A 13,133-nucleotide genomic window follows, 5' to 3' on the forward strand; every position below is an offset into this window, starting at 1 on the left:
TGGCTATTCCTTGTGACGAGTATTTGTTTGAAGAGTTGCTTCGTTACTTGGCTCGATTTGATTCCATTAATTACAACAATAAGTCATTGTTCATGCACTTTGAAAATTTTCAAAGATATTGTCACATGGATATTCAAAATGGAGTAAAAAATAACCTTGATTTTTGGGGTGATTCCAGACCCTTTGATTTCTTTTGCATGGCAAGTGTAAATCTTTCATCGCTTATCATAATATGATGATCTATCTTGATCCAAAATCAAAGAAGTAAGTTACTTTTATTGGCTATGGTGACACCGAGCTTGGTTATCGATTTTGGGATGAACAAAAACATTGTGAATGACCATCGTACAATAATGATAATAAGTCGATTTGGGGACTTTACAATTTTAGTATCGATAGATATTTTTTTTCTCAATTATATATATTAAGTTCGAGCTGTCTCCTCGATCCCTCGGAATGTTATGCAACAAGTCGCATCATTGACCACAAGGGACCGGCAATGAAAGATGAGATGGACTCTAGAACTATACAACTTAAATTTTGTTGCAAAACAAGAGAATGAAGAACCTGGAAGAAGGCATTATAAAGCAAGGAAAGTAGACGAGTTGATCAAACGCTCACAAAGTTATCAAAAAGTTCAACATGCATGTCCCAGATCAATGAATTCAAGAACAGAGAGACAAGTATACGCCTATGTTAAGACAACGGTGGTGATGGAAGAAGACAATGAAACTAGGAAATGATTAAGTGTGAAGACAAATTAAAATTAGTCTTTTGTCCTTAATTTTTTTTTGTTTTCCTAAACATCTTGATTTTGAAAACATCTTCCTTGTATTTGGATAATGGAAAATTATAGAGGATCTTATAAATAGGGAAGCTTTCTCATTTGCTAAACACACCAAATTGAAGAAGACAACACATCCCAAAGAGAAAAATCTAAGAGAAATACTCTTATAAACCATATATATGGTGAGAGAATTTTGTGTGTGTAAAATTCTTGAGTGTCGTTATGTTTTGAGGTTGATTTGTAAAACTTGTAATATTTCTTCTTTAATAAGATCCGAGAATCGTGGACGTAGCTCTCACATTGAGGGTGAACCACTATACGTGTGTGTTATTTTTCTTCGCTTACATCACGGCGTAAGTACATCGTGACCCTCCAATCTTTCTTGGGAATCTGCTTACAAAAGTCGGATTTGGGATTTTAAATCCTAACACTATGTTTTGATGATTTGTCAAATAGTTGGAGGATCAAAGAGGAACCTGGTCTACTATGTTTTCTCTCTGTACATCGTACGATGTACGATAAAGCCGCATTGCTCACCGCACTAGTTGTTGTGACCGTGTTTTAAGGATAAGTTGTCTCTATCTCATCCCTCATGCCCCCCAATATATATACAACATGTTACAACTCATTAGGTATCACTTTGAAAACCTTGAATCACTTTAAAAGTGCAGCCGTCACGAGATTCTCCAAGTGTTCAAAACAAACCTGACCACAAACTGAAGGACCAGATCCCAACAACTGAAGATGTCAACGTCTCTTAGTCGTTTGTAGGCGGCTTTCCTATCAAATCTATTAAGTGGTACCCTTGGCTAGAGTTAGTCAAGGTGTATTAATTGGTTTGGCTAGAGGTAGTCAAACTTGGTTGAGTGCGTGACTAGAGTTAGTCATAGCGTATAGCTTACAATAAGGTTATTGTAAGGGTTGAGGGATTAAGTGTGTTAATTCCTAGGTTGCAAGAGTTGTAATCTGAAGTTGCTCAGTGAAATGAAGTTGAAAATCCTACGGTAATATCTTGTCTATTTAATCCCTTGGCAAGGAGTTTTCCACGGTAATATCTTGTCTATTTCGCACGCGTTGTCTCTTTAAAAAGCGATTGATAACCAGGTCCCTCATATACTGTTTGGTGGACACATAGCCTACATCACATGGTTTTGAGATGCAATATGAAATATGATGTGAATGACTTTTTTCTCTTTTATTTAGTTTAGTTTAGTTATTATGAGACAAAGAAATTAGTACCTTTTTTTTAAGATTGTCCCACTTAAGAGGATCAATAGTGTTCTATTTTCCACGTAATTTGAATCTTGAACTTACAAATTGGCGGTGATAGTATTTTACCATTAAAACATATTGTTGGGTAATGCTAACATTCTGCCTGTGGTGAGGCCTAAGTAGTGAATTGGTAATGACATGGATCTGAGTTATGATCGAACGTAATACTTGTTTGATCGGTTCGATTAAGAAATAAAGTTCGTTGTGCTTTGTTGAATTGTGTGCCAAGATCATCTAAAGTAAATTGCGAGAGAGAGTACTCTTTTATTTACTTAATTATATTTTCTCAACATGCAATCCCCCTAGTCAGGTGCATGCGTGATTCGTTTTTATGGACCAAACACGTGGATTATACCTGATAATGGGTAGTTGTGGGACTCGAACCTAGAACCTCCACATGCTTTGATTCCATATTATATGGTGTGATTGACCATCTCATCCAAATGTCTAAAGTGTTTGAGAAAACACACTTTTATTGACTCAGTTATATTCTCAGCATTTCCTTGCTATCAGCTGCTCCTCATTTTATTTTTTGTGTCTTAGTATGACTAGATATTGAATTTAAGAAAAAAAAATGAATATTTTTAATTTTATGTGATCTTAAATTACGGATATGTCTGACGTACCAAAATACGGTTGAATTTTATGAATTTAAGCATGTCAAGTGGGACTGAAATAAAAATGTTACTAAATATTGAAAGTAACATTCTTTGGGACACATTCCCAAAAGAAAAGAGAGACACTGAAACATGGGAAGTATATAATTTTTTACACTAATTATAATTAACCGCTTGATCCTAACAAAACAGAACTCACTAGTGGACAAAGAATTTGAGCAACTTATCCATGTTTTTCCAAATCTTGAGACAAAAACCGGAAGGTCCCTCTGATCAGGCAACCAGTAACTATATTTTCAGACAAATCCATGTAATTTTTTTTTTCTGAAAAAGAAAAAAGAAGGAAGGAAACATGGGTTAATAAGCAGATTTGAATTTAAAAATGAGTCCAGCGGGAATTGATCCCGCGTAGATCTGGACAAAATCCGCTTCAAGTGTCCCCTCTTTGCCACTGACCCATCGGGTCATTTAGTTTATGTTCCGAACTAAAAATAATTTTATGTTACTATATTTTTCAATAGAATAATAGGACCTACGGTAGCGGATGTGGGTTTCCGAGAACCCACACTTGCTACTGTAGATTCGCCCCTGCCAGTAACTGCTGCATTTCATCAAAATTATATCTGCTAAAATAATCGTTAGCTACTACATTAGAGAGAATGAACATGTGTTTTTACTAACAAAATCTTACAGTCAAAGATTACATATCCAACTGGTGCTGTTGAATGAACGTGCATTAAGTTTTTGATCACTCCAATTAACCGTAAATAATTAGGTATGAGTACTGCAACAATGCATGCATGTACGATTTTCATAATGCAAATGTTACGTCGTTTGTATCTTTATGTATAAGTTGTGTGTATTTTTGTCAGAAAACCATGTGAGAACCTGTTTAATTATGATTTTAAAACAGTCAAATGTATATATACACCAATTAGTTAGATCTATATGGATTTTGTTCTTATCTTGTGTCTAAGCGATCCTTGTTTTGGATCATACTAGCAAGACAATTAGTTTTGAGTTTTACACATGTGCAATTGCACCTCCGGCTTTGAATATGCCAAAATTGTACGTAATGGAAATTTGAAGCACCCCTCAAAGCCAAAGGAAAGAAATGTTTTGTTCTCTGAACATTTTGTTTGTTAAAGTTGATAAATGTATTTTATCACGAGGTGACTAATCAAACTATTCTCGCACCAATCCAATATTATCTATAGAAATGAATAATGATATTACTATACGTACTGTTTGCCTTTTTACTTCTGAACATGAACGAGCTAGGGCCTCAATTTCAGTTTTCCACTATCCCTCCATGAGCAATCAATCACTTCTTTTGTGACATTTTATTAGTCCATTGTTGCATTTTTGCAACCCCCAACTGTTTTGGGTTCTTCAAAAACCTTTCGACCAAAAAACCACATAGTATAAAGTAATTAAAGAACTTTGCAGTTTAACCCCAAATTTCTATGAGCGGATGCGAGCGATAAAATTAACTCATGAAAACATGATCTGCACGACTTACCTAAGTTTGGGTAGGTTAATGATTTGTCCATTTTAACCCACCCTGAATTAATGTTAAGGAAAATGAAATTAAATCAAAGGCATCTTTGCATATGCGGCGTGGTCATATTTGGAGGACCAAAAAATGTTTAACTTCCCTTAAAAAATGCCAACCATTTTTAGTTGTTTTGTTTTCATTTGAAACTGAAAATGTAATATTAAAGGGTTATAGGAGCATCTTCGTACAAGCCCAACTACCACTGCTGAATAATAGAGCAGCTTATGTTGATTAATTTTTTCGTCTTTAATTAAAAATTTCTTTAAACTATTGGCTTCAACACTCAATAGTTCGTAATTTGGAGAATATAACGTTTTTATGAGCTTCCATTTTCGGAAATTCGTAAATTTGAAGAACTATTATTACAGACAATTTAAAAACCAAAATAAAGGGTGGCATAAAAGAAAGTAAAAATCCTTTGTATGTATAATGTCAGTGTGCATATAGATAAAATTTAAGTTTCTTCAATAATACTGTTGGAAGACTAATTTAAAGTGAGCTTAAAGTTATAAAAAAACTGTCGATGTAAAGAATTATTTATACTATCAGGTTACCTAAAAAATGTTTACAGGTAAACTTTTTTAAAATATGTGATTGTTATATTTAGAATAAGATATGTTACCTATTATAACAGGTAAAGATAACATGACAATATAAACGTATTAGAAGTTGGAGTAAGGAAACCACAATTATATAGGATTTGCTATCTGTTATTTTTTAATTAAAACCTAAATACCTAGGTTTTGTAATCAACTCCATATGGAAATAGGTTTTCTATTTATTTATCTTTTTTGGTTAAGAGTTTCCTAATTCATAACAAAATAGGCTTTGCACGATATGGCACGTATGACATACCCACAGGACACCACTCAAAACTCTTATATATAGCTGGCCCTTCCCCCACTCAACAAAACCCATACTTTCTCCTAAAACACCAAACTTTAGAAAGAAAAACTTCCTTGAGAAATATGTCAGCCTGCAGCAAAATCAGTCACGTTGTTAGGCTCCGTCAAATGCTACAATGCTGGAGGAAGAAGGCCGCCACCACGGCCAGTCGCCGCGTCCCCACTGACGTGCCATCGGGTCACATAGTGGTCCGGGTGGGCCCCAGTTGCAAGAGATTTGTAGTACGTGCCACTTACTTGAACCATCCTATGTTCAAGAAATTGTTGTCACAAGCAGAGGAAGAGTACGGTTTTACTAACAATGGTCCTTTGGCTATTCCTTGTGATGAGTATTTGTTTGAAGAGTTACTTCGTCGTTTGGCTCGATCCGACTCCACTAACAACAATTCTTCATTGTTCGTGCACTTTGAAGATTTTCAGAAATATTGTCGCATAGATGTTCGAAGTAATCTTGACTTGTGGGGCGATTCCAGACCCCTTTTGCATAGTGTATCGGATAAGTTCATATGTTAATTCACGAGAGCGACAAACCAAGATTTAAGTCAGTGGATAAATTATATACCTGTTTTGACAATGTACAATTTTAGTATAGATAGAAAAAAATATTCTCAATTATATATACTCGGTTCGAGTCGGATTTGATTTGTCCGGACCTACAACTTAAATATTGTTCTGAGAATGTGACTGGAGATGGCAAGAAAGTAGGCGAGTTGATTCGCCACAATTAAAGTCGTCCCAGGTTTTGAACAAGAATGAAATACAAGAACAGAGAAACAAGTACACACCTATAGAAACAGAGGAAAGAGACAAGCAATGATTAACGTTGTACATTTCTTCTGCTTAAATTTTTCTTCCTAAAGATCAATTTTTTGATGATATGACTAATGGAAAAATATAGAGTAATTAATTAGAAGCATGTTTGTCCATTATCTGTTATACACCATATACATGGTTTTGAGATGCAATATGAAATATGATGTGGAAAACTTTTTCCTCTTCAATGTAGTTTAGTTTAGTTATTTTTTTTTTTGGTAACTAATCATTTTCATTACCAAAAGTGATCATTACAAATCAGTGAAAGAAGGTAATTTGTTGGACATAAGCCCCCACAGTTACCTTTAGCTAAGTATCCTTTGGAACAAAAAGACAAAAGAACCAAAACCAGCACCTATTACATCAATACATACTAGGTTCTAGCTAGGATAGAAGTTGTGGTCCTCCAACCATAGTGCAATTCTAGCCTGCTTTGTAGCTCTAGCATGAATGTCCTGGATGATAAGTTTAATGATAGCCTGAGGACTCTGTCTTTGACTTTGAAACACACGAGCATTCCTTTCCCTCCAAACATAATACACTGCAGCAGCCAACATCATTCTATAAACTTCAGCTTGTGGGTTTCGACCTTTTGCATTCAATTCTGCCCATCCCAGTTCTTCAGTCCAGTGCGTAGGAACCTTCCGAATGCCAATCCAATTCAGTAGCTTCTGCCAAATTTCAGCGGATACCTCACATACAAAAAACAGGTGATTAAGGCTTTCTGGCTCTTTGTCGCATACGGGGCAGATCTGGTCTGTAGTGATACCCCATTTAAATAGTCTATCTCTAGTTTGTAGTCTGCCTAGTGCAGCCAATCGCAAGATAAAAATCCATCTAGGTAGGCCACCATTGTTGCATACCAATTTCCTCCATGACATCTTCTGGAATTACCCTCTCAATTGTGCATAAAACTGTTTAGTTGAGAAACTTGGTATATTTGAGATGTCATCCATACCATATCCAGCTTGTGCAAAGTATTTAGTAGCCTTAAGGATCTTTTGAATGATCCATGAGGCCTGTTTGGGCACATCTCTCAGTAGATCCCTATTCCTATAGTAAGAATGAATCCACTTAACCCACAATTTATCCTTTTTAGTACATATATTCCATAGGAGCTTGCTAATTGCCGCCTTGTTCCAGGTTGCCACATCCAGTATATTTAGACCACCAGCAACTCTCGGAGAACATACTCTATCCCACGCCAATAATGCTATTTTGGAAAGTTCAGTGCCCCCAGTCCACAAGAAAGTTCTGCATGTTGCTTCAATAGTCTTTATAACCTTCTTAGGTAAGACAAAAACTTATGCCCGGAAGACTTGGATAGAGAACAAGACAGATTTTATCAGTTGGGCTCTACCTGCATATGACAAAAATATGGTGGTCCATGATTTAATTCTACCCAACATTTTCTCCAGTAATGGTTGACATTGGACTATAGATACCCTCTTAGTACTTAGGGGAACCCCTAAGTATCTAAATGGAAGTTCACCTTTGTTGAACCCCAATAGATCAATAAGTTCCTGCTCCTTGTCACTTGAGAGACCACCACAATACATAGAGCTTTTACTTAAATTTGCAACCAACCCTGATGCTTCTGAAAAGTTTTGAAACTTATCAAACAGCAGCTGAACAGATTGTGGTTCTCCTTTGCAAAATAACAGGATGTCATCTGCAAAGCCTAAGTGAATGAGTTTTATCTTGCCACACTTTGGATGATATTTGAATTGAGGGTTGTGTTCAAGCTGTTTAAGCAATCTACTAAGGTACTCCATCGCCATTACAAAAAGAAATGGAGACAGAGGGTCACCTTGCCTCAGTCCTTTCTTGGCTTCAAAAGGCTTTGTGGGATGTCCATTGATAATTATAGAATAGGACACAGTCTGTACACAAGTCATTATCCAGTCAACAAACTTAGCAGGGAAGTTCAGAGCTGTGAGAATTTGTTTTAAGAAAGCCCACTCTACTGAATCATATGCCTTTTGCATATCAATTTTGAGCATACACCTTGAAGAGATTCCTTTCCTTCCATATCTTTTAACAAGCTCATGGCTTAGTAGGATATTGTTAGTAATCACCCTCCTAGGGACAAAAGCAGACTGACTGCCATCAATAAGGCAATCCATTACAAGTTGAAGTCATCTAGTGAGTACCTTAGATATCAACTTATAAAGCATGGTGCAGCAAGAGATAGGTCTGAATTCCTTCACTGTAGTGGGATTTTGAACTTTCAGGATCAATGTGACAGAGGTGCAGTTAATTGCTCTAAACATTCTTGAGGTCGCAAAGAAATCTTTCACTGCTTCAGTTACTTCTTCTCCAATAGATGGCCAGGCTTGTTTGAAGAAATGAGCATTGAATCCATCGCAACCAGGGGCTTTGAGGTCATCAATACTTTTCAAGGCTTGCCAAATTTCCTCCTTACTAATTGGGCATATCAATTGCAACTGTTGGGTCCTATTCAGTACAGGGCCACTAGCCATCGCAGTAGGGTGTATAACAGGGAGTTCCTCGGCACTAGTACCAAGTAATGTCTTGTAAAAACCAATTATTTCGTCAGCAACCTCATTATTTGATTGTAGCAACGCACCAGTTCCTGATACCATACTTCTAATATGGTTCTGACTTACCCGCTGCTTCATAGAGGCAAAGAAAAAAGTTGTATTTGTATCCCCTAAGTTCAACCACTGTACCCGTGATTTCTGTCGTAGGATGCTTTCTTCAATGTTAAGCCATTTTTCCAGTCCCACTTTGATCTCCTTTTCAAGTGCATAAAGGGCAGGGTCAGAGTATTGATACCTGAGTTGTGTTTGGACAGCTTCCAAGTGGTACCTGAGTTCATGTATCCTATTTTCCACGTTGGAAAATTCCTTAGCATTAAGAGTCTTCATCCCACCCTTCGTTACTTTGAGTTTCTTCCAAACCTTTTCCATGGGACTTTCCTGAACTAGTGATGCCCATGCCCTATCCACTACTGGAATAAAATCTATATGTTTAGTCAAATGATTTAGAAACTTAAACGGCTTAAGGTGCTTCCCAGCTTGTTCTTCCACCGTGACACATAAAAGGGAGTGGTCTGAAAAGTAAGGATCCTTAACTGCAACTTCAAGATGTGGCCAAGTTGTCATCCACAGAGGATTCACTAAAGCCCTATCAATTCTACTCAGGACATGATTGTTGGTCCAAGTATAGAATCTCCCAGTAGATTTCAGTTCTGTGGCTCCTGTGTTCAGCAAAAATTCTTCAAAGTCTTTAACTTCAGCATCGACCACCTGGCTACCATTATATCTGTCCTCTCCCTTACGAACAGCATTAAAATCACCCATAATTAGCCAGGGATGATTCACATTAGCATTTAAACTTTCCAATCCAGCCCATAATCCTCGTCTTTCAGTAATAGTGTGGAGTCCATACACAGCAGTAAATTCCATTTGTGTCCCTCTAGTTTGTCCCTTAACGAGACAGTGAATTAGTTGTGCATCTATATGCAGAATTGTAACGTCAACCACTCCTGGATTCCAAAGTATCCAGATTTTTCCCCTATCATTCCCAACATAGTTATTGTGCCATTTCCATCCAGGAGCCACCCTCTTAATTATTTGAATGGCCTTTTGTCTAGTAACTCTATGTTCCACTATTGCTATAACATCGAATTGTTCCTTATTCATTACTCTAATAAACTCTTTATGCTTATGAAGCTTATTGAATCCTCTCACATTCCATGATGCTATCTTCATTTGGAAATAGAGTGGTAGTTGGGGCTATGCAAACCTATCACCTTACTGCACTGTCCATGTTCAGCCATTGCAAAGGCAGCTTGGATCATTTGTTGCAATGGATTATCAGCTAGAGGTTCGAATCCATTAGTAGTGTCTACCCTCTCCACGGGGGGGACAACACATGAACCTTTGATTTTGTCTTCCCTGATGCTTGTTTCCATCCCTCACCTTCCTGCCTTTGTTTAGTCATCTCAGCTGTACCTAATGCCATGTTCTTATTCTCCTCCGCTTCAGGCCTGTTTTGAGTTCTAGGCACCTCAACTGGCTGCCCACCTTTGTTCTTCCATTGTTGTGATACTGTCTCAGCTCGTGGGGGGACTTGCTTCTTCTGTGCTGGAGCCTTATGTTTGGCAGGGGCCTGAGTAGTCTGCTTAGCCGGGCAGAGATGACCAATCTGGCAACAAGTGGGACAATATTGGGGCTTCCAATCATACTGAACCTCCTGGTCAAACGTGTTACCAAGCGGGTCCAGTACCTTGATCACATTAGGTAAAGGAACAGTAACATTAATTTCCACAAGGACCCGGGCATAGGATATTCTTTCTATTCTGGTAGTGCAATCATCAGCACAAACTGGAGTACCTAGACTGCTCGCAATGCGACTCAATGCACTCGTGCTCCAACATGTTAGAGGTAGATTTGGGAATTTCACCCATAATGGTATGACCTTTAGAACCTCATCCTTGAAATTGAATGAAGCACTCCATGGTTTCAGTATAGCTGGCTTATTACTGATCATATGAGGCCCTGAGTATAGGATATCATCCCTATCATTCACGCTATGGAATCTAAGAACAAAATAGCCTTCATTATGATAGTAAATGGTAGGCTTGTGTTCGAATTTCTTCTGGCTCTCAATGAATCTGCCTATAGCAGCTATGGTGGGAGAAGCCCCAATTACATACAGAATCATTGCCGACTTCCAGAGCTCAACCTCCTTTGCGAAATCCACCTTATCCAGTTGTACCACTTTCACACCATCTTTAATAGTAAGTGGAACAAATTGAAGCTCCATACCTTTCATGGCCATCTTATTTCCTTCAAAGAGAGCCGCCCAGGGTCTTTGCACCTCTTGCGTTTGCTGCGCCACACCTATCACTGTGGGTTTTTCAAGTTCTTTCCCCGCACCTGAAGAATCAGCTTCTTGCAGTGCAACACATTGTTCCGTTGGAGGTACTAGTATTGGGGTTTTGTTCCTCGCGTCAGATGGTGGTGGTTGTGCGTTCACTAAATCCCCGTTGGGGTCGGAAGTGATGACAGCAGTGGTCACTGTGGGCGACCCCTGCATCGCACTGGGTGTTTCTCCGGTTGCTTTGCTAGCCTGCGCCGCCGCTAGCTCCTTTTTCTGTGGTAGTCGCATATTCACTGGCTTCTTCTTTGCTTCTGATAGTTCAATTACTCCCTTTGTCTGTCGGCCTTTAGCCATTCCGGCACGCTTGCGCTTTTCCAGAGAGAGAGTAAAGAAAATTAATTACCCATAGTTAGAGAGCGAGAGAGAGGCTACTTATTTTAAACTTTTCAGTTGGGGTTTGGGATGGTGAATTGGGGTGTGACGGAGCAGTGGGAGGTTTAAAGGTGAAGGGACAGTGGAGATGGTGGTGGTTTTATGGTAGCCAAAGGGTGTTTGGGATGGTGGTTTCAGGTGGGTTATGGGTAGGGAAGGTAATGTTGAAGCGGTATGACCACCGGCCGCCCGTTTCGTTTTCATCGGCCAATTTGTTTCTTTTTCATTATCCAAGCACATAAAAAAAAAAAAAAATTGATTATGAGTAATGATGATACTTGAACTCATGATCTTTGTCGATTTTAATATTAAAGGCGTGCGATCATCTTTTCCAAACGCTTAAAGTGTCAGATAAAATACACTTTTATTTATTTAATTATATCTATATGACATATGTATAAGACCACAAGTTTTAAATTTTTTTTCCTTTCTTAAATTTTGTATCCAGACAAACACAATCATATAAATTGAAGTGCATAAATTAGTAATTAGGCGTCTGGCACTAGCAATCTGCCGGAGATTTGTGAGATGTTTTCTCCCATAAGTAAGTAAATATCACTCTCTCCACATGCAAATATTTAAGAATTGTCAACTATCCAAATTGCTTCAAGCCTCTGACTTTGATTATTAAGTTATAAATTATTTGCCAAGAAAGAGACTGATAATTGGAGATAATATAAGTAAGTCATCCTTTTTTTCTTTTTTTTTTTTCCTTTTTTTTTTCTTTTTTTCCAGGTAATCTTTAATCAAAGAAGTAAACGATGCCTTTGTTGCTAATCATAACTCAAGGCTATGTCACAAATGAAGTTGCAATAGAACTTATCACTAGTGGGGATAAATTTTAGCCAGAGAGGAGTATACATGAACAAAAACAGAATGCAGAAGTGAAAAAGAAAATAAAACGGTCGGTTATTTGGTTGACTTAGTGTATTATTTTCGTCTAATCATTTGTTATCTTAACTGACCCGATTATTTCGGATTCGGGCAAGATAGATACATTATAGGAATAAATTGCTCCCAATGAATAAATTCTCCATTCACAGGGCTCGAACCCTAGATTTCTAGTTAAGGGTGGATAGGGTTGGAGTTAGAGCATAGTTTATGTACAGATTCGGCTGAACCTAGTAATTTTAGTCTAAACATTGTCTTTGTCTTAAGAAATCTATTGTATATGTACGAATTATTAATTTAGAATCCGCTAACTTAAGACAAGTTCTCGAACTCATAAGCATCAAATCATGACTTGAAGGGATCTCAACGGGCTCACCAAACCCTTTGGTGATAACTATTGAGTCCCATATTGGGTGGGTTAAAGGGCATTTGTTTCTCTTTACATAATCTTGGACAACCTCATCTCTTGAACAAGCTTTTGTGATTGAGTTATAACCATAGTTCATTTCTTGATCAGTAACTTATATATACATCTTCAATAAGATAATTTATTGACACACAAATGTGACTTATTTCAAAACACAAATTTCAAAAGTCCTACTTTCTTCCTTAAGTTTGTATCCATCAAACACCATTACAGAAAATGAGAGGCGGAAATTGTGTGATGTAATATATATAAGAAGACTATATCTTAAAATAAAGATAATGGTGTGCATTTCAGCAGATTAAAACCTTGCCAGCTTATTACAGAAAGCTTGCAAGACCAAGTACGCTAATACTTAAATGGTGCTGAGTAAACAATTACAAAGATTATTTTGAGTATCGTGCTTAACTTAAACAAGTAAGTTTGACATGCTATAAAGGTATATGCCCATAATATTCCGGAGATTATTCTGTTTGTGTCTGAAATGGTATTAGTGAGACAAACCTTATAAGTAGTTGCAATATTCCAAAAGTTTAACACATCAATTCTCTCCAAAATCCAGAAAGTGTACAATCTTTCTGAA

The 13,133-nt window shown here is 37.4% G+C and overlaps 2 protein-coding genes across 2 annotated transcripts; one reads left to right on the top strand and one right to left on the bottom strand.

Moving 5' to 3' along the window:
* Nucleotides 1–5,176: 5,176 nt before the first annotated feature.
* Nucleotides 5,177–6,098, top strand: LOC132044701 (protein SMALL AUXIN UP-REGULATED RNA 12-like). Its single transcript, XM_059435209.1, has one exon. It carries the CDS (start codon nucleotides 5,203–5,205, stop codon nucleotides 5,650–5,652), a length of 450 nt encoding a protein of 149 aa, XP_059291192.1. The 5' UTR covers nucleotides 5,177–5,202; the 3' UTR covers nucleotides 5,653–6,098.
* Nucleotides 6,099–6,332: 234 nt separating this feature from the next.
* LOC132044673 (uncharacterized) lies at nucleotides 6,333–6,833 on the bottom strand. The gene has a single exon (XM_059435179.1). The coding sequence runs from the start codon at nucleotides 6,831–6,833 to the stop codon at nucleotides 6,333–6,335; it is 501 nt and encodes a 166-aa protein (XP_059291162.1).
* Between the last annotated feature and the right edge of the window lie 6,300 nt (nucleotides 6,834–13,133).

Source organism: Lycium ferocissimum, unplaced genomic scaffold (genome assembly GCF_029784015.1).
Source record: "Lycium ferocissimum isolate CSIRO_LF1 unplaced genomic scaffold, AGI_CSIRO_Lferr_CH_V1 ctg51, whole genome shotgun sequence".
In the NCBI taxonomy this organism is placed as follows: domain Eukaryota; kingdom Viridiplantae; phylum Streptophyta; class Magnoliopsida; order Solanales; family Solanaceae; genus Lycium; species Lycium ferocissimum.